Source organism: Patella vulgata, chromosome 5, assembly GCF_932274485.2.
Source record: "Patella vulgata chromosome 5, xgPatVulg1.2, whole genome shotgun sequence".
Lineage (NCBI taxonomy): Eukaryota > Metazoa > Mollusca > Gastropoda > Patellidae > Patella > Patella vulgata.
The window spans coordinates 16,600,399-16,627,312 of NC_065883.2; the positions used below are offsets into that span (position 1 = coordinate 16,600,399).

Here is a 26,914-nt window from a genome sequence, read left to right on the forward strand (position 1 = left end):
TCATTGGCCAGACAAGTGCGCCAGGCATTTGTGGATCTATCATTCTGACCTTCTATATCCCACATAATATTGCCCGGCTAGATTTCTAATAAATCTAAAATGTCCCTATAAAATATTTCTGGTAGACGAAATATTCTCGAGCCCCCACTACGGACCCCATCCCTCAATGAATGTCCGGTGATATGATTTCTTGAACCTTGAACAAAAAAGGCATTACCAGACGAATTATAAGATTTTTCCGGCAGTTTTATTATTTATGATGTGGGATGTTTTTCGGACAACAGAGGAAAAATTGTACTGAACAGCCCACCATACCCCTTTAAAATAAAAGACGTGTTACTTTTCTCTAATATTGATACAAGGGGGACAACTCTACATATATTTCATTGAATCAGCAGACGGGTTTCAGACACCCGTAGGACATGAAAGAGGATTGAGAAATCGACTTCTATTCCAAAAATATCAGGCGAGTATAAAATTTCATTTTTATTGTCATTTGTGTATTTTCTCTGCATATGTGTTCTGCACTGCCTACTATAACTGTCACACTTGGAATGAGACGTTTTAGTAGTACTAATAGTTAATTAGACAAACTGGCCTGCATTTATTTGTCATTGCGAATTGTTAAATTACAAGTAAAAGAAAACACAGTACAATACATAGTACAATGTAATATATTTTATTAGTCATAAATAAATAGAAACATATTATTTACATGGACAATCACCAGTGCCAGATTTAGACATAAGCTAAGCAATCTACATTTGAGGGCCTTACAATTCACAGGGAGCTCACAATTTAAGATTTTTTATTTTGCTTTTAAATCATTACTGCAGTTTTTTAAATGGCTTGTGTAGAATTTTTTATGAGTAGATTTCAAACGGCTTTATATTTATATGTACCGGTAATTAATAAGTTTTAACTTAAAGCCTAAATTTCAATGTTAGGTGTTTAGGTTTACAAGCGTCCTCCAAGCTTTAAATGTCCAAGAGCCACACCATGTCTAAATCCAACACACAGAATCAGAAGAACACTATGAAAACATGCTTACTTCATTGTCATTCAAACACAGTACAGTACAAATAGGCCTAGTCTCAAATTTTAAAAACTGCATGAAAAATTATTACCTGAGATTCTAATACATTATTGATGTCATGCAATGTATATACCTATCATAGTTTTTGTTGAACTTTTAACTTTCAGGGTTAACATTTAAAATCCTGATCAGAGGCGTACGAGCTGGGCACCAACCACCACCGCCCCCCCCCCCCCCTCAGTCAAAAATTTCCCCGTACGCCTATGATGCTGATTACTCAGTGTACATATAACACTACTGAACTTGCATATGTACCTATTTATGTAGCCAAGACTAGAAACAATGCAAACATGAATATTTTTGTCAATAATACTTTTATTCACTCGCTCACATTCATACAAATTTTGAAATGGAATGTTAAATAATTTCAGACACAATAAAAACCCACAAAACAGAACACAAGTAAAAAGTCCCCCCACTGATTATAATATAATACTTTGTCAAGAGAAGTTTTGCATAATTAAAAACACAGTTTATTAAGCAACATAAGATGCACCCACCAGTAACTTCATGGTCTAAGCTGCAATGGTAAATTGTCACAGTCTTGCCATTTTTTTAATAGTAAGACAGAGTAATTAGAAATCTTAACATGGAAATAGATCTACTCTGGGATTTCTGGTTTGAAGATCCATTATTATTTTCACCAAAGAAAATAAATGTATTTAATTTTGAACAACATATTGTCCAACAAAATATGCAGTGCTCACCACACAGACTTGCTGCTACAGATATTTCGTCAGTGTAGTTTTGTAAATATATTTCGCAACCTAAATGGGTGTCAGCATTAAAGTAGCACCAGATTGCAGATTAATCAACAGGGACAATCTTTGGATTATATAATTTATCGCGGACAAATAATCTTTGTTTTCTCAAAATTTCAAGTAATTATTTCCTCCATGTTGTTAATAGTAATTGTGGACAAAAATGACCACCTTAAAATATTGGCGCATAAAACAATTGTTTATATCACACATGCACACCACGATAAAATAATCTCAGAAAGTATTAATATTTTTGATATTCTTGTTTGTTTACTCCTATTTTTGAGGGTGAAGGCGGCATTGTAGGAGTTTTTGAATCCCCACTTTTCTCTACATTAATACTGGACAAATCTGGAGTTGATCCTTCATACTTTTCAGTTCTACGTTTTTCTGCTTCATCCTGTAAAGAACGAATTATGAAAATTACAAGTTTCTATTTTAAAATGACTAGAACTATTTGTATTTGGTCAAAAAAATATAATTATCAATTTCACTGGATTTGATATGTTGATTTGTTTGGTGGCATGACAATTTTACATTCAGTAGAGATAGAGTCAATGTATTATTGATTGTTTGTTCAATTGTCTAAACAGCAAGACAAAAATTAAATTACAATTTATAAACAAACTCGACTTTGGCTTAATCTTTAAAAACAAATATTTCATATAACAGATAAAAACAATTGAATACTTTATTTTTACCGAGCTCAAATAGTGAGTGTAGGGGGACTGCACCACACAAAATTTAGCCAAAAACACGGACAAGACATCATACTCAGAAAAACACAAACAAGCAAACAATTCAAAAGGGTGAATGGATCCGGGGGCAAGCCGTAAGCGTCCACAGCGCTGTACAGTTTCGGGTCTGTAGTGAAACAGACTTCACTCAAATTTGAAAACAATCAGGAATACAACCCAAAGAAACCATTGTGTAATGCCAGCATGAGTCATGATCTGCTATATGCTACAAGAAATACGAATGCAAGCATATGTAGTAAAATTCAACTACACAAGTAATCACATCAGTGAAATGTATAAAAAAATAGTCTAAACCTAAAACAATCAAGAAACATTTCAGTATTCAGTGGATATATTGAATACATATAGGGTACATGTTCCATCTGTCACAAATCAAAACTGAATACAAAGAAGCAAATAGGAAAAGTAGACTGTCTCGAAAGATAGCCGTCTCCTAACTGAATGGAGTGACGTTATTTTGGGAACAACGTCATAACTTAGGTGATAAAAAATCACAATAAAAAGGGCGATAATACAGATAAAATAACGTTAAAAGCTTAATAAACTATAAGTTTTAGTGACTAATTGGAATTATTAAGTTATGTAATTGTACAATTTATAATATATTAATATAATACCCCACACAAGAAATGCAAAACAGGTATGCTGAAGAAATCGTACTATGTAAGTGTATTTATAAAGGCATGAAAATAAGGGGGATAATTCAGACAGGGTTAGGTAACTACAGAAAATTTAAAATAAAATTTGACTTGGATCATTATCCAATATGTAGTCGGTTATATACCAACATTAAATTTATTGTTAATTATATTGATGTCCAGGTCAAGAACAGATGCATTTATAGTGTCAGAATTTTCTTTTTTTAATATTAGTTCAGGAGGATATATTTCACTTTTATATTTGTTGAAATTTCCGTTATCATTGATAGGTGTTAAGTCATCAATGTATCGGAAGGTATAGTTTAGACTTTTAGCTACTTTGTAATCTGTTTTTCTTTTATGGTCTTGAAAATCGAATTCATATTTATATAAATGTGCATTTGCCATAAATGGGGCAGGGTCAGTTCCCATTGGTAAACCAATAGTTTGCTGTATTATCTGATCCCCAACCTCAAATATGGCATTGTCAATGAGGAAATGTATGATGTTTTGAAATTTTTCTATATCAAAAACTACAGTGTCGACATTACAACGTTTTATAATCCATTTAGCATCTTCTGCATAAATGGCCATCAAGTTTCTGCCTTTCCCGAAAGCTCCATTAAAGGCTTTATCTACAAACCAATCCGTATTATCTTTAAGATCTGCATGTTGAAGCATAGTATACAAAGTAGAAAAATCAAATGTCTCTAGATACCAATCGTCTAAATGAGGTATTTAAGATGGTAAACTACAGTAAATACATGATCAGTTACTATTTGCAATGTATTTGGATATTAAATTACACTGGTTTGTTACTCTCCTGATTTTCAACAATAACACTGTAATCCCTGGATGTTTTTAACACTGTTACAAAATAACATTCCAATAAGAATATAGATCTGAAGATATATGTTGATTGTTGACGCATCACATTACTGATAGATCATATTTATTTATATCGTAATAAAATTTAAGTAGTCACCTCTTCTTTAAGTCTATAATATTCATCTATTGCATGTTGATATTTAGGGGAAGTTATACCAAAAAACCAAGCTAATTTTTCTCCACAAAAATCTGCCACTAGAAATATAAAAGCGTACCATGCATTCTGAGATAATAAATCTTCATAAAATGCACAAATAATTTCCTAAATAAAAATTTTGTCCAGCGGCCCTGAGTTTTTGACCTTGTCACTAAAACTTGCTGTGATTAATTGGTATAGTATAAGCCTGTCGAAACTGATGATTGCAGAGTTTCTGCAGATACTCTATTGTGTATATGTTTGCTTACACAATCAGGAAATGGCCACAAAATAATTCATCTAATCCCAGACCAGGGAGATGGAATGAAGCCAGTAGAAGCTTCTTAATAATCCTTTTACATGTAATTATCTTATTCTCCTTTGAAGGTCATTTTATCCCTTTTTATTTTGTTCTCTAAAATGTATATCGTCAAACCACTTCAAGAAAATGTTTATCATCATAAAAATTGAGTTGCCTGGTAACCTATGTTTATTGTAAAAAGATTTAATTCCATTTATCCTAGAATACATTACCTCCTAATGCTGAAGCTGCACTCACGACAAAATAGTGCCAAAACCATGGTAACCAAGTCAATGTTTTCTGCAAAAAAAACCCCAAAAAACAATTTAAATAAATAAAAAAACTGTCTGGAATATCAATGTCTTTATTATTCCATTTTGAAAACCATGAATATTGTCTGGACAGAATAGTATTAAAGTTGTATCAATTGTCAAAGGTCATATAGAGATTCTTGTACGTCTTATAATTGTATTTTAAATATGTAGAATTGATTATCTTGGTCTTGACCATTTCAGCCTATACTGTCTCAATTTTAACATGAAAACAGGGTCACAATTGAATCTTTATTACTGAGCGACGTTTCGACTAGCGTCTCTAAATGCTATTGAAATATGTATAGTCTGCACAAAACAATGCAGAATTTGTATACAGTGTATCAAAAGGTCATGGAGATTCTTGTACGTCTTACGTTTGGTTGAGAGCAAACATAACCTTGAATCGATTTTGTGTATGGTATCAATAAGAAATTGCATGAACTGTATACACTATACAGAAACAGCTGTAAATATAATAATCAGTTGAATTTATAAATAAGTTTCATGAAAGTGAATAATTTCCTCACAGGATCAACAGTTGGTTTAGGTGGTGGTTTCTCTTCATCTTCATCTGTAGAATATTCTTCTAATGTGCCATCACTAAAGTGGATAATTCTTCTTGGAACCTTTTTCTTAACAGGCTTTAAATCTCCTTCTAATGATATGTTGGTAAATTCTGGCCGCTGACAAAATTAAAAACATAGTCTACAATAATTAATACGTGTACATAATTTATCATGAAACATTAATCAAAATGTTTTGTCGTAATTCTTTGTATACATTCATTAATTAAAGCTATGTAGCATAGAATCATTAAACAATTTAACAGTGAACAGTCTGTTTTCTTCAAATATTTTAGTTTTTAGGTTTGAAAGGAACAAGGCTTTGCTTCCAAAGTTACGATACCCGTCTATGTTCAGTATTACCAAATTATCACGTAACCTAGAGCTGTTAAGACATGGTGTAAACAACTTTCCGACCAAAGTCATCTTGTAAGTTTTTAAAAGGTGATGTGTACTGATAAATTTGTTATTTCGCTGTCAAAATCAAATGGAGGTTTGACACGATATATTAGGCTATAAACATAAGTTGGTTACGAGCCTACTTCTGAAAGTTGATTACGATGTCTAATAAAATGATTGCAAGATAATTTGTTGTTGGTGGTTGTGATGTATGATACCGATATTTATCTTGACATTATCCCCATAATACAAGTGTTTTGTTTTCTTTCATTTAACCACAGATAATTAATACTGTATTATCTATGATTTAACAAACTACGCCAATTACTAACCCAATGAATTATAAGCAATCAGACAGAATCTAACACACTGTAACTAATCATTAAACAGTACGTCAATGTTTAGTTACGTTTCACATCATGACATGAGTCATAATATGGGATAGATAAAGGGTCACGATGATCTATAATTATATGAACAAATGAATATATAAAAAAAAGTTTTCTGTTGATAAATTCTGGAATAATTTAACAATCAGCCAGAGTGAGAAATAACTAACCGCAACTGTATTCAAGAGTACTTGTTCTGGTTTTACTTCTTCCGTCGCCATCGCTGTTTTTATTTTGAATATCCAGTCCAACCTATGTAGAGTTATCCCACATCAACAGGATGTAGACCACAACTAACGAAAATGAAATGAAATGAAATATGGTTTAACGTCCTACTGTTCTGCTCCGAACTGGGCTAATGAAGACGGGCATACGCCATACAGTGTGCTATGAGGGAAATTTTGCCCGGACAGCGGCACTACGGCCTACTCGTATATCGAATTTCAACTGTCAAGGGATCTTTTACGTGTACGCCTGGGTTTTTCGTTACCTCCGAACGACTCGACAGCTGTCCTTGTCAGGCCCTTCGTCCTGACAAGGGGGAACCACGCCGGAAAATCTGGATGAAGTTTCTGGCCAATGCAGGGATCGAACACCCGACCTCCTGATACCCACATAGCCACGTGGTCGCCTCATTGTTAAATTCACCAACTTTAACCAAGGTGGCAGTTGTAGCAGATTTCATAACTTTCTTGAGAACTACAGGTTACTTACGGCAATAGTCATGTATGGGCATGGTCCATAGATTTACTCAAAATAACCGAAAACAACTTTACCCAAGACAACCCGTATTTTGAATAAAAACAAAACATTTTTATGATTGTTTCTTTCTTTTTGTATATATAGGTGATTAATATTCCCTAAACTGGGCATGGCCATCAAATTAAATTATATACTTACTTAATGTTATTCTTTTTACATTTGATGTTCAGTCGAGACCTAGTGGTTCCTTTTATTTTATGTTTCTCATTTGACATTCGATTTGTTTTATTCTGTTTTATACTTTGTATTGTATCATGACAGTCACAAACAATTGTGTTTCATACTAAATATTGAATTGAATTAAATGCATGTGCAACTGTGTTCCCGTTAATATCTTATATTCTCGTAAATCCCATGTACCCTGATATACGGATTAATAGTCGGTTTTGTTAAACTCATAATTACTTTCCTTCTTTTCTTAATCTTTAAAGGGCCAATCCCGATTATACTTTTTAGAAAAAAACTGCTTAATTTTGTGTTAAAATCCCTTAAAATTCTCTACCATCTGGTCGAGCAACTAACTCAACATATGTGATACGTTTTTAAACAACTTAAACCCGTCAATCTTCATCTGGAAATGGAGAACGGTGTCCCAAGCTGTATTATGCGGCGTCTGGATAAAACTAGACTTTTATTTTATAAAAATAATGTGTAGTTTCGTTATCAAGTACAGCACATGGGCATAGACCTCTAAAGGAACAGGAATCGATTATCAGGTCACCTAACGAAAAAATTGACCTGAAATCTTAAAAGGGTTACGTGTCAGGATAAGCAGTTTTGACGACTCAATATTTTGAGCTGAAATTTTGAGACAAGGTAAATACACCATTCCTCTATAGTTTGGCCTTAAGTTTCATACGTACTCAGACTTTCACTTTTGAGACTCTGTTCAATCGGGATAGTCCCTTTAAACCTCCCTAGAGAACAGTATACAATATACAAAGCTGTAAAATGATAGTACGAAAATTGTATGATTGGATGACCGACTGATTCTAATTTAGATTTGAAAATCTGAAGGTCACCTCCAAATCGTGACAAAATCGTCAAAATTGAGACTCTTGGCTACATATGTCTCATATAGGCTTTTATAGTTACTGTCTTTAAAAGGGACTATCTGGGATACGTACGCTGACTAAGTCTGAAACTGATGTTCTGCTACAAAAATATGTTCGATAGTTCTATTTTATTTAACTTGTGTTAGTCGCTGAGAATATACCTCAGAATGCACCAAATGGGATATATTTTTCAAAAGTTTCTGGACCATACACTTATTTTCTTAATTCAGTCCCACCCTATTGACTTGTCCCTCACCCCCCCCCCCACACACACACACAAGGTTAATCCGGCCCTGCTGAAGATTCTCCTACAGTTTTCCAAGCACTATTAATGGCAGTAAAACTGTATCGATTTGTTCCTTTCCGATATTTAATTATTTGGCTTTTAATATTTAGTGATTTAGCATAATTTTGCTCCACTTTGTTCAACCCTGTGAGCAGTGGCGGCGCCAGCCGTCGGTGATTGGAGGGGCAAAGCTGGGGCAAAGTCCAAGGTTAAGGGGGCAAAGGCACGAGCTTCAACTAGGGGTAGGGGGCCTCCCCCAGAATATTTTGAAAAACAGGTTGCCGGAAATGCAGCCTGGCAGTATTTCAGGCACTGATCGATGAGGTAAAGTGTCAAACGAATGGACTTGCGAATCACGACGAAGCCCACTCACGAGCGTCAAAGTATGGAGTCCTCCCTCAGAAAATTTTGAAAAATAGACTGCCGGAAATGCTGTCTAACAGTATTCTGTCAGGCACCGATCGTCGAGATAAATAGATCTGCCCAGATACCGTTCGTCGCCTGATCACTAGTTTATCCGACTAGAGAACAAAATGTCAAACGAACGGACTTGCGAACCTCAACGAATTCCCCTTGTGAGCGCCAAATTAGCGAGTCCATTGGGGACCTCGCCAAGAAAATTTTGAAAAATAGACTGTCGGAAATGCTCAACAACATGCAAGTTTATGACTGAGTGGGGATGTGGGATTTATTCACCGTAGAAGGTATTGACAGGGTTCCCGCGGCTTCGTCAAACATTTTTTCAAGGATATTCAAGGATAAATATACGTCAAATTCAAGGATTCACATGGACATTTTTTAGCCTAATGTTACAATTTTTCATCTTAAAAATAACCAAAACATTACCAACTATCGTTATAATCTCATATTTAAAAGGAATTGAAGACATTTGAAACAAAATTAAGGATCTCAACAGAAATTCAAGGATATTTTCCTATTTCCGCGAAATTCAAGGATATTCAAGACCTTGAAAATGAAATTTTAAATTTAAGGATATTCAAGGATTTTCAAGGACCGCGGGAACCCTGATTGATTACCGAAACGTATCGCAAATACTTTTTTTTATTTTCTAAAATTATTGGGGGTGTGGGCAAACAGAGGGCAGACCAGATTAATGGGGGGGCAAATGCCCCCCCCCCCCTGGCGCCGCCACTGCCTGTGAGCGCTCTAATGGCAGAGGTATCCTCCGATCTGTATGGAATTGATATCAGTGTCTTGTAAATGCTTCCATTACCTACAAAAGAATAAATATGCGACAAACATTGTCCACCTTGCGGACGATTTGGCTGCTGTGGGCGTATGTTTCTTTGCCTGGGAAACCCATCTTTTTAACAGGTATTCCCTAAGGACAAAAATTCAAATTTGTGCAGTCTAAGATATACATGACAGTAATAGCTTTAACAAGAGTAGACCAGCTTCAATCTGTTTTCCCCATATCCACCAATTATTATCACATGTGGTTTGAAGGTAGACAGTGAGGAAATAAGTATCATATTGATTCTGCACATGGCGTTAGCCAGCGTCTTTTTTTTAAAATAAAATATTACGCAATATCTTGTTCGATACCTCTAAACAACTGAAACATGAAATGAAATTAACACATGAGCGTACGATTGGCATAGTGCCTATACCATTATTGCAACAAGCAAACTGTAAGGCTGATGTCCCACGCCGAAATCATAAAATAAATAGCTGACACATATTAATTAATTGCATATTTATCTTTTTCAAAAGTGTTGAGCAATCGAACTGATTATCTATAGTTAGTCTGAGCATAAAATGTTCTCGATCAAACTCAGTCAAGGCTTTGAAGTAGCCTATCTGGAAGTGAAACTATACGCTAAGTTTCGTCACTCTCCGTCAGTTAGAATAAAAGTTATCTTGTCCCAAAGCATCTATCAATGAAATTGCTTTACTTATCTCTGCTTAGCTTTAGTGGGAAATGTTATTCACTGAACTCAGTTAAGACATCCACCTAACGAACATCTACCTCAATTAAAAGCAGAGTTGTTAGTTCTAAAGTCTCGACCAAATTGCTTATCGCTACTTAGCCTTAGTAGAATGTGTTCATCATCGAACTTAGTCAAGGCACTGATGTAATGAAACTATACACCAAAAAAAAAAGTTGCATCACTCTTACTTTATTAGAACTAAAGTCATTGTGTCCCAAAGCATCAACTAATTAATTTGCTTATTTATGCTTGCCCTAAGCAGAAAATGCGCATCTTCGAACTCCGTCAAGGCATTCACCTCATGAACGCCTACACTAAGTTTGAACATTCTAGATCAGAAGCAGAGTTATTATGTCCCAAAAAGTGTGACGGACAGACGGGCAGACAAACCCATTTTAATTGTCCCGAATAATATAGACTGAGTTGATGTTAAACTGTTATACTTACCGAATACAGATTAATCTATTACCTAGACCGAGTTGATTATAAACTGTTATACTACTATTCACTAAATACAGGCTGTAATCTACCAACCAGTGAGATGATTTTAAACTGTGATACTAGTTCTCACTGATTACAGATTGATCTATTAATTACACAGAGTTGATTTCAAACTGTTAATCGAGTACTTACTGAATACAGATCAACTGACTAACCACTGAGATGATTTTAAACAGTTAAACTAGTACTCATTGAATATAGATAAATATATTAACTAAGGTTATTGTGTTCCAGCATCAACCAATCAAATTGTTTATCTCTGCTTACCCAAAGCAGAAAATGCTTATCTTCAAACTCCATCACGGCAATCATCAAATGAAGGCCTACACAAAGTTTGAACATTCTAGCTCAGAAGCAGAGTTATTGTGTCCCAAAAAGTGTGAGAGACCCATTTTAATTGTCCCGAATAATCTAGACTGAGTTGATGTTAAACTGTTGTACTTACCGAATACAGATTAATCTATTACCATGGGTTGATTGTAAACTGTTATACTAGTATTCACTAAATACAGACTGTAATCTACCAACCAGTGAGATGATTTTAAACTGTAATAATATACTCAGCCAAATTAAAAACTTGACACTCGGGATTTTTGGGACTAGATTTTTAATATTTGGTTTAAGGCAACTATTTTAGTGTTATGTTGTGCACAGACGACCTTGACATCAACAGAAAGCAAGAATACGTCTCGCCGAAAGTCCTTGACATTGATAACGTTCGTGATGTCACAGTACCCCCTAAAATGAAATTCACAGACTTGGAGAACAATCGGAATAAAGTGTTTAGTAACGGTTGTGGCCTCCTCTAGCGTCTCGTACTGCCACACAACGTCTTCTCATGGATCTCAGAACATTAGTAAACACTACCCGAGGAAGACGTCGCCACTGCTCAGCAAGAGTATGTTGAAGGTCCTGCAACGTCAGTGGTGGATTCACTTGCTGACGTACACGTCGACCCAGTTCGTCCCAGATGTGTTCAATAGGATTAAGGTCGGGGCTAAGCGACGGCCAATCCAGGACTTGGACACCGGCATTTCTTAAAAAATTCTGGGTAGCAATTGCTGTATGGGGTCGAGCATTGTCTTGTTGAAACGTTAGTCCAGGCCCATGTCTCTGCATAAACGGAAGAAGAACAGGTTGCAAAATCTGATCCCGGTACTGGACAGCATTTAAGTTCCCTTGGATAACAACAAGAGGAGAACCCCAAACCATGACGCTGCCGCCACCAAATCGGTCAACTTCTCTGACGCATACTTGAGCGTAACGTTCACCTCGTCTGCGGTACACTCGGACCCTGCCATCGCCAAATCTAAAAGTGAATCGAGATTCGTCCTTAAATAAAGACAACCGAATTCCACTGTCTTTGAGTAAATCTCATGTGTCTTGTGGCCCACACAAGTCGGTTACGGCGATGAAGAGGTGTCAATATTGGTCCATTATAGGGCCTCCGAGCTCGAAGACCAGCAGCCTGCAAGCTATTTCAAACAGTTTGTGCAGTTACCCTTCCACCAAACATCTCTCTACTTGTGGAGGTTGCAGTGACAAATATGTTTCTAAGATGACGTAATCGTATTGCTTGATCTTCCTGGAGTAACGTCACACGTGGCGCTCCCGCCCTTGGGCGGTCGGCAATAGTTCCAGTTTGAAGCACTCTCATTCTAAGATTAATTATTGTCTGGCGTGAACAATTAAAGGCTCTTGCAAAAGTGACCACAGACTGACCAGCACAGACCCTACCTATAGCACGTAGACGTTCTACATTTGAAAGGCGCGGCATTTTCTAACAAAGATGAAAATAACAATTTTAATTTGTTTTTCCAGTTCAAGTGATGTGTGCGTGTTCAGTTTAAGTAAACTTGCATCGATTGACCTCACGAGTTTGTGTTTGCACGTGTTTTTCTGGTTTTTCATCTTTATATGCTCAAAAGTCACGTGATCCACGTGACTTTACAATTTTATGAAATTAAAGGCTTCTTACTATCGTTAGAAACACTTTAAAATTTATTTGACTTACCAGAAAAATTTTTTTGTTGAAATTCATCAGTGTCAAGTTTTTAATTTGGCTGAGTATAGTTCTCCCTGATTACAGATTGATCTATTAATTACACAGAGTTGATTTCAAACTTTTAATCTAGTACTTACTGAATACAGATCAACTGACTAACCACTGAGATGATTTTAAACTGTTATACCAGTAGCCTACTCATTGAATATAGATGGATATATTAACTACTTTTGATTATTAACTAGTTGAGTTTAAACTGTTATACCAGTACTCATTGAATACAGATTGATCTATCAAACTACTGAGTTGATTTTACTAGTACTCATTGAATAAATTTCTGATCTATTAATGGAGTGACCAAGTAAATAAGAGGAATGAATAAAACATGTACTAAAAAAGTTGAAAAGTATGTATTGGTAAACAGGAATTGTGTTTTGTGGTGAATTATGGTGTTTGTAAAATCTAAACCAATATAAGCCAAAAATTGATTATTTGGTTATAACCACTGTGACTATGATAGAATTCGCATTGTCAGAACTCTGCAGAACACAGTATATGGTTTAGGTTAGCTATCAAACATGATCACTTGTTAGGGTAGCACCGGTGTAGCTGACAAGAAAAGTTAAAGTAGCTAAGTCTCTAACTCAATATCATCCAAAGTCTTACACTTTGAAAATACGAATTATTTGTCAATTCAAATCAACATTGATGTTGTGGTCTTACCAGGAAAAGACAGGCTTCTGATATCCAATATTTAAGACAAAATAAACATTTTACCATTGGTACACGAATCGTGTACCATAGTGCGTTTTTGCGTCATTTGCAACAAGTGACCAGAAAGAACGAGGCTAGACATATTCAACTGGAGAGCCTGCTCAATAGACTGGAATAACCAGACGCTATAAATTGCTATAGGGTCGAGACACATGCCATATTTCGCAGAACATAACTGATTTGAAATTAGAGTCAAAACGGAAACAATTGAATGTAAATTGATTTATATACAGTCAGATTACATTATTATATGCGTTGCTACCCATTTGGGTCAATTTCTAGGTCCCAAATATTAGCGATTTAGCTCCCCTTAAGATGAGGCTAAATTGGAGGTTCACCAGTGTACTTCTTGGAGTTTGAATGTCAAGAAGAGTATAGTAGAACACCATTGTCCATGAAAAATTCTCCTCTTTGCATTGCACAACCAACCACAGAAATGAGCAAAGTATTGTGTTGATGAGACTTTCCGCAACATCACTAGCTGATTGAGATTGTTTGAACACAACTGTTTTTTCGGAATATACTGTTGTTGAATTAATTCACTGAGGCAATCAGGAGCTTGTACATTGATACACTGATATGTTAGTACTTGAAATCTATCCGAGCACACTGACTGGTAATCACAGAAGGGTTTCGAGAACTGTACGTGGTTATGTGACAAGGATATAAAGATCATGTGACCATTATTGCTGTGAGATTTTAGATTCTCTGAGTGCGATTTAGTTGCTTTTAAAGGGACAATAACACTCTTGCTGGCTTGAAAGCTCCAGAAAATAAATAATATCTCTATCTAAGTACTAGATGTTTAAGTGTCCTACCTGTTGTGTAAATTATCCATTACATCCTATTTTACCTGTCCAGAGGGTTCGAAAATATTTTTAAATCGAAGTTTCATTTGAAAATGTTTACGTTAGACGTTTCAAACCATTATGTTGAATTTTTCAAAATTTTTAAAAAGGTGTGTTAAGATGAAATTTGTATCATCAATTAATTGAAATATTCTAAAATAGTACAATTTGTTGACCAGAATAAAGATTGGGACATATTATTCAGCTACAACAAGAGTGGTATTGAGCCTTTAAGGAACACTACTACAATAATGAAGGCGGGATAGAATCAATGAAACCTGTGTTAGAACATGGCAGATGGAACTGATGTTTATCAGTATTATCTACACAGGTCATCAACTTATCTTGTCATGGTCAAAACACTATCTAACGATATGCCTAAATGACTGACATCTGTTGTTGGTGGAAATTCAATATGTTTAATTTTAGGTTTTATAGTCACGTTTTTGTACTGAAAAGGATAACTTCAGATTTATCTATCTATATATATATTTGTGACTGTCGTTTGTGTCTGTCTGTCTGTCTGTTCGGAGTTGGCGGCTACACTAGGTCTGCCCCGAGTCTGAAATTTGGGGTATAGGGGTAGCTCGGACCGGGGAGTAACATAGGCCAGGTGGCGTTAGTCTACCACTTCCGGTTTCAGAGTTATGACCCCCGAGCGAAGCCGGGTATCCTGCTAGTTCTCATATATTGCTATATGATTTTTGGTCGCAATACACAGCCCTGTGACAAATGATGCACAGCTACATGCCATGCCCTACGTTATATACAAATCACACAATAATCTTTCAATGAAAATAAATGTATTCTAATATAATTTAGTATTTTTATAATACAAATATGATAAAATAATGATGATTTACAAAAGACTATTCTATAATACCAGTTATATTACAATAAATATATTGAGACAAGTTTCTTTAAATTTACACAAACTTTAACAAAATTCTTATAGGACCACAGATCTATGTCAATGCATAAAAATAAAAGTAAAATAAAAAAACAACATAGGTACATGTAGTCCAGTTCTATGTCTATGCTTGAAATTAAAAAAAAAAAAGACAAATTTTTATATACATTTAGTCAAGGACATAATTAAATAATACGACCCTGATGAATAAACTCTATGGAATAAAAAGAATACTTTCAAGAATAAGGGACGGAAAGTTTTCACCAGTATGTTGGCCCTATTAATGCAATGCACTAAAATAATACGGAGGCCTTATATGAAAATTATACATACATAATGTAAATGAATGACTAAATGTGATCAAAAATAAGTTAATTTAACTTGAAATTTATTAACTCTTTATATTTACAATATGAAATAGATAATGATTATATGAATACGCCTTTATTTGCATTAGGCTTTAATAAATACATGTACAGTATGTTTGAATGAGATGAAATCATTATGTGCAATTAAAATTTCATTTAATAAAACCCAATTTGGCACAATGGACGTTAAATATCGCATGAACAATCTATCACAGCAATGCTTACATTTGATTGTATAATCTAAAATCTTGTTTCTTATAAATTATAATTATTTAATAAAATAACAATAATATGAAATTATTTTGAATATATTCCCATCTCTTCCAAACTACAAACGTTCGTCTAACACACAAATTGTGTAATCCGTCGATCCAGAATATATAACACATTTGTATTTTATAAATATACTTATAATAAATCTTTATAGATAACAAAATCATTTTTATCTCAAATGTTTTATATATAAACAAAGTTAGTTTGTTCAGAAAACCAAACGCTTGTAAGAGTTATCCACCTTACGCAAGATGTTTGAGCCCTTCGGACGGAAACAAAGGGAATTTAAACTAACTTTATAATAACCAATTGTTGACAATATATTACGCAATGTCTTGTTACGAGTCCTTTAAACAAGTTAACCATGAAATGAAATCATCACACGAGCACTGTCTTTTATAAACAATGTACGATTGAAATAATTGTTGTCACATTTGTATTTCAAAGTCTAATAATGCAGGGCAGAAGGAACATAACAGACCTTATAATATCAAACATTAGATCACCTTTATCGCTGACTGAACCGAACCAAAGGCTATGTTTCCAAATTAATAGTGGTCATTCACCCAAAGAAAATTCTACTAATGACAATGGGATTTCTCCTTATTTTCTATCTGTTGATCTCTTCTTCTTTTCTGTCATTTTTCTACGTGCAATGCGGGTTCTGATGTCTTGAGAATTAATTGGTCTCATATTGTCTCGCGGAGTTGATGTAGATTCTGGTAACGAATCTAAATCAGCAGAATAAATAGAAGAAGGTGATGAATCTCTCTCTGTATAGCTGACAGGGAATTTATTACTACGGGTTGTATTAGTTATAGACCGTTCACTTCTGGCTAAAACATCTTTAGCATAAGCCGCATAAGAAGGAGTGGAAATAGAACTGATATCTGATGTTGAAGGTGAGACACTCCTGAAATGAAAAATATATATAGTATTTCTCTCCTATAGGGCTGTAGTAGTAGTACTATTGTCTTTATTGTTGTGAGATATGTATCTTTTTAATCTAGCTCTCAATCCTGAAATGATTTATAATCTTTTGATAAAATCATTCCATTACTAACCTACCCAACTGGATTACAATTCCATTTCTTCATTTATTTTTTCTAATTATTAGGCCTACACAAAATTGTAATCTATCCAAATTTTCTATCATCATAATATTCTGGTAGTTCTTCACCAGTGCCAATTGCAGTTTTATGTAGGCTTACATTAACCAGTAGTAAAAAAAATCTGCTAATTGGCCAACAGCCTTCCCAGATTTCTCTCAAGAAGCAACTAGTTCCGTTCAGTTTGAACTCTTCAGGCTTAAATAAGGATGTGCGACTGCCCTCTTCATATAGTCAGTGAGGACCGGAGTAACTGTGACCTCACAGAGGGACTAGAGTCGTTCAGTATCACCAAAGTCGATTATTCTGTAAATTGTGAACAGTAATTTCGTAAATTGTGAACAGTTAGTCGGAAGATGCTTATTTGCATAGACTCTAGACTCCTAACTCTTTTAACTGGAAAGGACACACGAGAAAAAATGGATTCACACTTTAATTAAGAACTTTCGCACGGGATGGCATTAACGATCAGATATAGCCTCGAAAGGTCCCCCCTCTTTTTTGTTTACTTTAATCAGTGGTACTTAACAGTCGCTAAAGCTATCAAACCACACTTATATGAACTACAAAATGTTGATACAGACAATTTAGTTAGTCAATAAAGATCAATTGATTTGAATACTGTCTTCAAAGAAAATAAGTAAGATATCAATGTACAATAAAATTTTAAAAAAACAAACACAACATGACATCTGATTTTAATCATAATTATTGCAACCTACCTCTCTGAGTAAGAATTCCCAAATGCAGTTGTCTTTTGAATGTGCTTCAGGTTTTCAATATCTTTATCTATGTCATCTTTAGAGATACCATGATTTGGCGTTACTGGTGAATATTCTCGTACAGATCTTGAATGTTTAACACTAGGGCTAAAAAAGAATGAGTTACATGAATTTCGTGTTTACAGTTACAAAACATTTTAGAGAGAGACAAAACAGGCTTAACATCCACTTGACATAAACCTGATCATTTTAGGACTAACATATGGTTCTATTTTATTTCAATACTTTAGCAGTGGGAGGAACCAGATGAAAACCCACAATGTTCGACGGGCAGCCCTACTCCCTGTTACTTCAAGTTTGACTCAATGGCAGATCTTATGACTTACAACTTGGCAACTTGTTTATGTACAATTAATTTGATTTAATTCAATAAATATAAATTTTAAAGAACTAACCTAGCTGTTCGAAGTGGAGATGAAGTTGTGTAATGACTCTTTGTCTGTTGCAGTGAGGAATGTGCTCTAGATATTTCAAGGAGATTACGATTTCTGACATCAGCAGACTCCTGAAGCAGCCTTGATGGATCAAGACCCTCGGTCATGTACTGGTGATAGGGTAAACTTATATAGGCTGATGTATCCTGACTTCTGTTGCCATGTTCAGACCTATTAGTAACAGATGATCTATCTCTAGAAGACGTCCTTAGACCAGGTGGTGGAGAGTTCGACAGATTCAGTGTTAAACTTACATCTGGACTATACATCGAAAAAGGTGGTTGGGGACTATGGTGTGATTGACTGTAACCTAAACTAGAGGATCTTCGAGAGGGACTGTATGTTGCATAATAATCAGGACTGTAAGATCTGTCGGCATAATGTGGCGAATAAGAACCATGTCGTAGTTCACTCATTTCATCTTCTGATGACTCAACTATATTTTTTCGTAAACTGACTAGATGACCTATCCTCTGTTTAGGGGTGAGATAGCTGGGTTCAAATGTTGAAGGTGTCCTTGCTGGTGAGGCAGGAGGTGTTATTAATGGGCTTGCACTTCTCGTTCTCTCATACAATTGTTGTTCACGCATTCTCTCCAATTTAAAAGCATCGATTTGGGATTTACGAGTCATCCTAATTAAATCACTTGTTCTTGACTTTCTCCTTCCCCTTCCTTTTGATGCTTTCCTCTCCATCTCTTCCTTGAACACTGTGTAGTCCCTCTTTGATTGTCTAAGTTCGGAACGATACTTATTAATGTATTCTTTTGATATTTCTGTGATCTTTTGAACTGGAGGAACTGGTCTAGATAATATTTCTTCATCATTCCAGGTGTCTTCTAGAGATTGCAGTAAAGCATCCGTTTGGCCAATACAGTGATTCAATTTAGCTTCAAGAAGTTCTACAGTTAAACTGGCTGGTAAATAGTTTAGGTTTAGTAAATCTATTATTTCCACTCGCTCTTGTTGAAGCATATCCAGATGATCTTGTAAGCATCCTGTATCCGCAGTCTTGTCTCCAGACTGGCTTTTTTCTGCATTATATTTTACTTTCGTCTGGGAAAAATCTTCAAGATTTTCTAAGGAGTCTGCAGCTTCAATAGCAGTTGTTACAAAATATCGTCTGTTACCTGTTCCAATTGGAACATAAACAAGTGAATCATTTGAATTTCTACCTTGAGATCTACTGCTGGATGATCCACTTTGATCTTCAAATGTATCCGAATAATCCAAACATCCAATTTCATCTCTCTGATTCCGAGTACTTGCTAACTCAGAATAAGAGTTAATGGTACTATGTGACTCAGAATAGGAGTTAAAGCTTCTCTGGGAATTATTATCATTTCTACTAGAATCTAGTAAAGCATAACTTCTTCCATGTGTATGTAACCTATCAATTGAATCATTCAGTCTAATTTCAGTTTGTGATTCATCATCAATTAAATTGGAACTCAAAGCTGTTGTATGGCTTGGCGATAGTCCTCGAGTTGAAGATGATAATTTATCTATAACTGTTATTGGGGAAATACTGCCAGATGAATCAGATGTCGGGGATTTCAAAGAATTTAAGATTTCCAGTCTTGATGGTCTATCCCGTGATCTTCCCAACAACTCCATCATTTTATTGTGTTCTTTCTTTAAATCAACAATCTCGGCCAATATCATAGTGTTTGACGGACCTTCTTGTGTGTTTTGGTTCAAATTATCCCTTTCTGTCTGGACTTCGGTTGTACGTGAAGAATGTCTCCTCCTGAGTTCAGGGGATAAAGGAGGAGTAGTCTGGGTTTCTGAGTTTGAATGATTTAAGTTTACTCCTTGACCAATATCTCTGCTCTCTTTTTCTGTTTGAGTATAGCTACTCACAAGTGTGGTTACCGTTCCCCTTAAACTTCCAAATGCTGTAAACATATCCTCTTGTGTATTTCCTGAAAAATGTCTTATGCTTGACTGACAGGACTGAGGTGTGTCCCGTGCAGAGGATGGAACTGAGTTGAGATCAGTCAGGAAACCAGATTCATCCGACAGATCAACAGAAAAAATATCATCTTGGTAACTCTGCCATTCTTGGCAGATGTGTGAAGAGATATTTTCGCTGGGATGATCATCAATCTGAGTAGCACTATTAACAAGGGTAACCTTTGGAGCTTTCTGGTTAGAAAATGTTGTTTGTTGTCTAATATCTGAAATACTAACATTATCATCTCTCTTAGTTTCCATTCCTGTTGATTTAATGTAACATGTTGTATGCTTTGGAACTTTGCCAGTTGTTTCTGAATGTACCTGGCCAGTAGAAGATACACAAGATGGACCAAATTGACTACTAAAAGTCCTTAAGATTTGTTTTTTAGTAACAGCTTGGCTTGCTTGTATATTGTTTGATTTCACAGTTACTATTTCTGATGTTCTACCGTCAATGCTTTCTTCACCATTACCAGAAGGAGGGAATGGTTCAATGTCAGGTTCTTCTACAGTCACTACATCAAGTAAACTTGTTGAATATGATCTTCTCAATTCTTCAGAAAGACGTTCAGATAAATTATTGGTAGATACAGCCCTATTTCCTATAGACAGATCAGCCTTTTGCATACGCTTTGGAAATAACACCTTCTCCTTTATGTTTGGACATATTAATGCAAGTTGACCTTCAGACTTTCCCCTTCTACCAGAGGAAGTATTGGATGATGGCCGGGATACATTTGGGTTAGAGTGTGTTCTGTCTGTTTTTTCTTCTGAATTTCCAACAAAAACAAAAGTTATGCTATCATTAGAAGAAGCAGAGGAGTTTACAGGACTATCAAGCATATCAACACATCCTGTTGAATGTGCTTTCTCAAAATCTTTTACAACAGGTTCGCTATTCTCTAGCTCAGACATGGATGGAGATTTCTGTCGAAGATAGCGTTTACTTTCATCAAATAAATCTTCGGGCAAACAGTTGACTCCTCTATCTAAAGATCTTCTCTTTGCATGGTTCACATCACTTGATTCATCCTGGATATTAGCTATGTTACCCAAATAAAAATCAAGATTTTCAGGAGATTCATCTAACGGTACTTTAATTTTTTGTTCATTTATTTGTTCTCTTTTACTTGAAGAATCAACATTATCAAGACTAGAATCTTCAGTCACACTATATTGAACATCTGTCCATGAAATATACCTTTCTTCTTCAGTGAACTGGTACAAATTTTCTTCTACATCTGAGTCAGCATCCAAATCAGTGACGGGAATGGGAACGTTTTTATCATGATGAGACAACGAAATTCGATTTTGGGATGCCTCAAAATCCTCTTTAAATAATCTAAGCACTTCTGCTCCTGATAATTCAGAGAGTTCCCCAAAAGATCTCCATTTTCGTCCTTGTAATCTTGAAAAAGAATGTGTGTTCAATAAGGAAGCCAAGTTGTTAGTAGATGGACTTGAAGTTAAGGAATGGTCACCCATTACAACATTAGCTAATTTATTTGGTATATCACTGCAGAAGCCTGTATATAATAAGGAAGAGCTGTGTGGTGGCATATTAACAAAAAATGTACTGATTTCTTGCAGGGATTGTTCAACCGATTGCGTATTCATCAATCCAGAGCCACGGCCAGATGATCTTGAGGACTGTCTGTTGAAGGTGTTCCTAAGATTTATGGATGCTTCTTGATCAGTGAAATCGGAACTAATTGCAGAATCACTCAAACTGCGTACTCTACTTTGCAGTTTAGCTATTCTTCGGGCAAGTTCCCATTTCAAATTATCAACATTTTCAGAAACGTCTTTGTCATTGGAACTACGAAATTTTGATGATGTTATAGGTAAACTTTCTGAATAAGTTGGTCCCCGAAACTCAGTATTAGATACAGTAATGTGAGAATAATGATTCTGTCTTGGTGATTCTTGTGGTGTTTTAAATGATGAAGAGCTACTACCACTTCGATTGTGTTCTTCTGGTGTCAAATATATTTCATCACTGGAATGCAGATTATTACTTTCACTATTTCTCAAAGATTGTGAATATGTATTTTCACTAAACTGTCTATGTTGTTTCTCCTGAATAGTGGTACTAACACTGTCAACATATTGATGAGACTGGTATTCTTGGGTGGACTGTGCATCTGTTTCTCTGTGACTTTCCTGAGAGTCTTCATACAGCAATCTGGTATCATCATTCTCGGTAACTGACTTTACTGTAGTGGAAATTTGGTTATTTGAAATTAATTGTTTCTCTTTTGTCTTGTAAGAATATTCAGAGTATACATCCGATCTAAAATTTAGAGATTGTTCTTCAGGATGAGTAAAATTAATTTTCTCTTCCTTAATTTCATGGATAGTTGTTACAGTACTATTTCTCGAATTGCTTTCCTCGTTAAATGGCAATCGGTAGGATGGTGTTCGTCTTGGTGATCTGTGTTCTTCAGAATCAGGAGATAAGCTGCTGTCAGTAGTTGTAAGAGTATGGAATCCAGAATCTTCCAGCTCTGTACCTGATTGATCAGACTCGGTATGATGATTCCTGCCACTTTGAAGATTCTTTGGATCAAGCTCAAACAAAATGCTGTCTTTGGCGAATATTGATGAAGAGGTACTTTCAACACATTTAACTTCTGCTTCCTGAACTTTGTTCACCACTGGAGGGAAAAATTCTATTATCTTTTGATTTTCGAAAACAGGTTTATGCGTATAAGAAAACTGTGACCCATGTTCCATCTCATTTAGTAAGATATCAGTTTGATTTGTCTTCATTTTATTTTTTTCATCCATATTCAGAAATGCTTGACCAACTGCCAATACATTTTGTGTGGCACTAAAATGGTTTTCATCTTGTCCTGGGATTAATATGGTTGCTGTGCTTACTGGACGGTTGGTGTTACTTTCTAATTCATCTTTTTGGTATGAATTGGTAAAGGCTTTTGAAATATGTGAAGTTTGTAGTTTCGAAAAAAGGTCTGATGAATTATGTTGAGCGATCAAACTTGACATTTCCTTATGTTTACTTAAAACTGATCCAGAGTTCAAAAATGTTTGTGTCATCTTCAAAGCTTCTTGTGGAGAATGTAATTCAGTAGAACCAATATCTGGAATATCTGTTTCATTTTTCGACTTGTTTCCTTCTTCAACATCCACAGAAGATACAAAAGATGATGTCTGTTTTCCAGGATTAATGAAAGTATAATGGGTAGTCTTAATACTGTGCCCACTGATTGTTTCTTCTTCATCAACATCTGTATTAACAGCCAGTGAAGGATGTGTTACTGCAGTGGATGAAAGATAAGTTCTGGAGTTCTTCCTTTGATTTTGTGTAATATCTGTTGTAGAGTCAAATACCAAACTTGGTTTACGTTCAGACTGAATAAGACTTCTTCTATTTATCATAAAGCTGTTTTCTACTTCAACATCTGAGCACTGACTATCTGTATTTGTTGCTGATCTAGAGATTTGCATGTACGGTTCATCATTAGTAGACTCTACATTAATGTCAGCATTGACTGGTTCAACATGTATATGGGAGGTATCATATTCATGAGCATGAACATCTGATGGTATTTGACTTTCAGTACTGTTGACAGTATGCATATACTCTTCCATTGTTTCATTCACAAAACTGGCTTCTTCAACACTCTGTTCATTACCATAAACAATCTTAGCTTGTTTTGAGATTAGATTTGAATCCTTCTTAGAGGGCAGTTGGTTAGTTTGAATGGTGTGATCATCATCTATTATTTGATTACAGTCAATATTAGGTGCATTTCCTTCACTCAGAATATCCGGTTGGTCATGGTACATTGATACAGAAGCTCTTTCACTACTTTGGTCAATGTTAGTGTCAGTAAATTTCAAAGCTATCTTGTATTGTAATTTTCTTTCGGTGACTAAATTGTTTGCCCCTTCTACTTCAGCATTTTCACGATAATAACCACTGCCAGATGCACTGGATGAAGACTGCTGTGTAATCAAGTATTTGTCTGTCTTATCTTGGTCACTGTTTGTCATCTCAACATGGTAATTTGTTTTTTGATATCCTTCAACTGTATTATCTGTGTGGGCTTCAACAAAGGATTCAGAATGGACATTTAGATCTTTGCTTTGTGCCTTCTCAACATCTGTTTTGTTGGAAAATGAATCTTTATTCCATTCATTAGTTTGTGAGGCAATAACATCTTGATCATGGTATTTTCTTTGCTGAAGTCCTACAACTGTATTATTTGTATGTTCTTCAACATAAGATACAGAATGGACATTTGCGTCTTTGCTGGGTGGCTCATGACCTGATTGGATTGTGACAGCATCTGGTGAAATATTAAGAGGCTGGGTTATAATATTATTATCAGAGTCCCTTCTATCATCTTGATGTATTGCTGATTTTTGTGTTTTGGTCGTATTGCTTTGTTCATTAGAATGCTTACTCTCTTGAGGATAAGTAATAGTCCATGAGTCTTCCGCCATTGCATTTGCAGACGCAACTAAGAATTGTCCTATATCTGGATGATAAATCATGGAGCCTGACCTCTGCCCTGATGTATTAATCGAGGAGTAACCATCATCAAAATCTGTTTCATCTTGATCTTCTGAATCACTGTTAATGGAAACGGCAGTTACTTCCTGTCTATCTTGAGTTGTTACTTCTGAAAATATTAGCTCTTTTGAAAGGCTAGAGTTAACTGAAGATGTTTCATCTGTTTCATCATCTCTTTGCCTAAAATGTTTGGATTTTCCCTTATTTTCATTTTCAGATGAGTGCCCTTCAGCGGTATTTGTTCCTGCTTCTCCAATAGACTTGGATGAACTACTTTCATATTCAAAAGAAGGTGATGAGTAGAATTCTTCATCTATCGCAGTTATCTGCTCGTTGTCTATTCCATGTGCACGTTTGAAGACAGATTCTTCTGGGCTTGATTTTATTTCAATAGCAAGCTGACACAGGTCAAAGTTTCTTTGTAAGGTTGTGTCTGTCTTATTTATATGTTGTGTCATTAATCCTGATGTTTGAACATTTTTGTCAGGCTCTTCATTGGATTCATCTTGATTATTTGCCAAGTTAGTTTCTTGCTCTGCCTGTAAGTAAGAAGAAGTTACTGGTAAAAGCAATGTCCTATGACCATTTGCTATGAAATCTACTGCAACATTTCCCATAATATTCCCGGAGGCATTAGATTTTTCTTCGGCAAAAGAAGTTGAAGAGCTAGTCGTTGAAGCTGTGGTGTCTGTAGTACTACTGCTACCTTCAGCACATTTGTTGATTGTGGTAGATTGTAAAGATGAATTATCATCATACTCCTCCAATATTCCCATGTGACTATCACTTTCTTTTAGATCATTGGAAAGATTTTGTGGATCTAATTCATTTGTAGGCATATCCTTTATTGTCGTTTCATGAAGAACGGTTACAGGTTGCAAAGATTCCTTAGAATGTTTATCATTTGATTTTATGAATGATTTATGGTCCGAATCAACAGATTGCCGATCTATGGAATGCTCTCGACTAACAATACCATTTGAAGATTCTTGCTCAAGCTGGAAAGATCTTGCTTCTTGATAAAGCCGAGAGGAGACAATAGCATCTGAATTAGCAGCATTCTCACCCTGATACAATATTTTCTCCCTCTGAACAGTTTCATAATTATCATTCTTCTGAACTGTTTTAGTCTCTGTGAGGTTGATTTTAATACTGTCTGGAATCGTCTGAGCTCCCTGTCTTTCTCTGTTTTCTTCACCTAATGAGTAGGTTCTATATTCTGTCTTCTCTACATTATACAGTATTTTTGTTTCATCTTCATTTATCGTCACTAGATATTTAATTTTTCCATCTGGGTCATATTCTACAGCTGATGGCTGTACTGTTTCCAGTTTGCTGTTGGATGTGGTTGTCAATGATGGAAATTTTATTTCATTATTTGTACTTTGACCTTCTGATGAGTAATCAACCATTATTGGTGAATCATTGGTTGTCAGCTCAATAACTTCATCTGTTTGAGTTAAGGGCGTCAAAGGATTGTTTTTCCAAACATCTGGATTCGAAATCGAAAGGTTCCAAGCACGTCTTTTTGGAGATTTTATTGAATTTTCTTCACTGATCACAGTTTGTATACCACATGATGACATCTCAGTTCCTGATAAAGGCTGAATTCCAGAATCTCCTGAACTCCAAATACTGACAGGAGACATACCCATTTGGATACTTCCCCCTTCTGTTTGTGTCATGCTATCATCCATTGGATCTGTTGAACCTGGCAACTTGTGTAATGCTGAATTCAGTTGATCAAGAGATTCATTTATGTGAGCTATTTCGACGGCCGATGATAGGTTGGTTTCTGGAAGATCAATTGTATGTGATCCACGTCTATCTTCAGAAAAAGTCAATGAATCATCTGAAAAACTGCTATTTCCAGAATGAGCATATTCATCAGTACTGGCGTCACCTTTCCTGTTAGCTCCTTCAGTTGAATTGCGGGTTCGTTTTCGCCGTTTGCCAGATCCTGGTCTGGAGGAAGGTTTGGAATTCGAACCTGAAAAAAAAAGAATAAGGGTTACCGTAACACAATTGTCAACTAATTTAGACCATATACATTTAAAGATGGATGATGCAAAAGCTAAATCTGCCTGTTGCATTTCTGTCTTCTTTCGGGC

General features: G+C 35.5%; 2 protein-coding genes across 3 annotated transcripts in view; both read right to left on the reverse strand.

Annotated features, from left to right (window-relative positions):
• Positions 1 to 663: 663 nt before the first annotated feature.
• Positions 664 to 6,828, reverse strand: LOC126821289 (protein FAM177A1). The gene is made up of 5 exons (XM_050549692.2): positions 6,414 to 6,828; positions 5,420 to 5,575; positions 4,812 to 4,878; positions 4,239 to 4,336; positions 664 to 2,257 (listed from the first exon to the last, which is right to left on the reverse strand). Exons 1-5 carry the CDS (start codon positions 6,462 to 6,464, stop codon positions 2,102 to 2,104), a joined length of 528 nt encoding a protein of 175 aa, XP_050405649.1. The 5' UTR covers positions 6,465 to 6,828; the 3' UTR covers positions 664 to 2,101.
• Positions 6,829 to 11,209: 4,381 nt separating this feature from the next.
• LOC130012814 (serine-rich adhesin for platelets-like) overlaps positions 11,210 to 26,914 on the reverse strand; it is a 42,717-nt gene continuing 27,012 nt past the window's right edge. The window contains exons 3-5 of one of the 2 annotated variants that reach the window (XM_056100754.1): positions 18,264 to 26,793; positions 17,809 to 17,955; positions 15,213 to 16,890 (exon numbers count right to left, since the gene is read on the reverse strand). In XM_056100754.1, the coding sequence (XP_055956729.1) occupies positions 16,581 to 16,890; positions 17,809 to 17,955; positions 18,264 to 26,793 (8,987 nt within the window). In that variant the 3' untranslated portion in view covers positions 15,213 to 16,580. Of the gene's footprint in view, positions 11,346 to 15,212; positions 16,891 to 17,808; positions 17,956 to 18,263; positions 26,794 to 26,914 lie in introns of those variants that run through there. The other variant, XM_056100755.1, reaches the window with a different exon arrangement.

What these genes read in the sequence shown, in the direction of transcription:
- LOC126821289 (XM_050549692.2), bottom strand. Translation starts at nt 6,464, where the DNA reads ATGGCGACGGAAGAAGTAAAACCAGAACAAGTACTCTTGAATACAGTT. An exon ending in CTAAACCAACTGTTGATCCT is followed by an intron (nt 4,879 to 5,419) that starts GTGAGGAAATTA and finishes TTTTTTTTGCAG; the next exon opens with AAAACATTGACTTGGTTACC. An exon ending in ATTATAGACTTAAAGAAGAG is followed by an intron (nt 2,258 to 4,238) that starts GTGACTACTTAA and finishes CGTTCTTTACAG; the next exon opens with GATGAAGCAGAAAAACGTAG.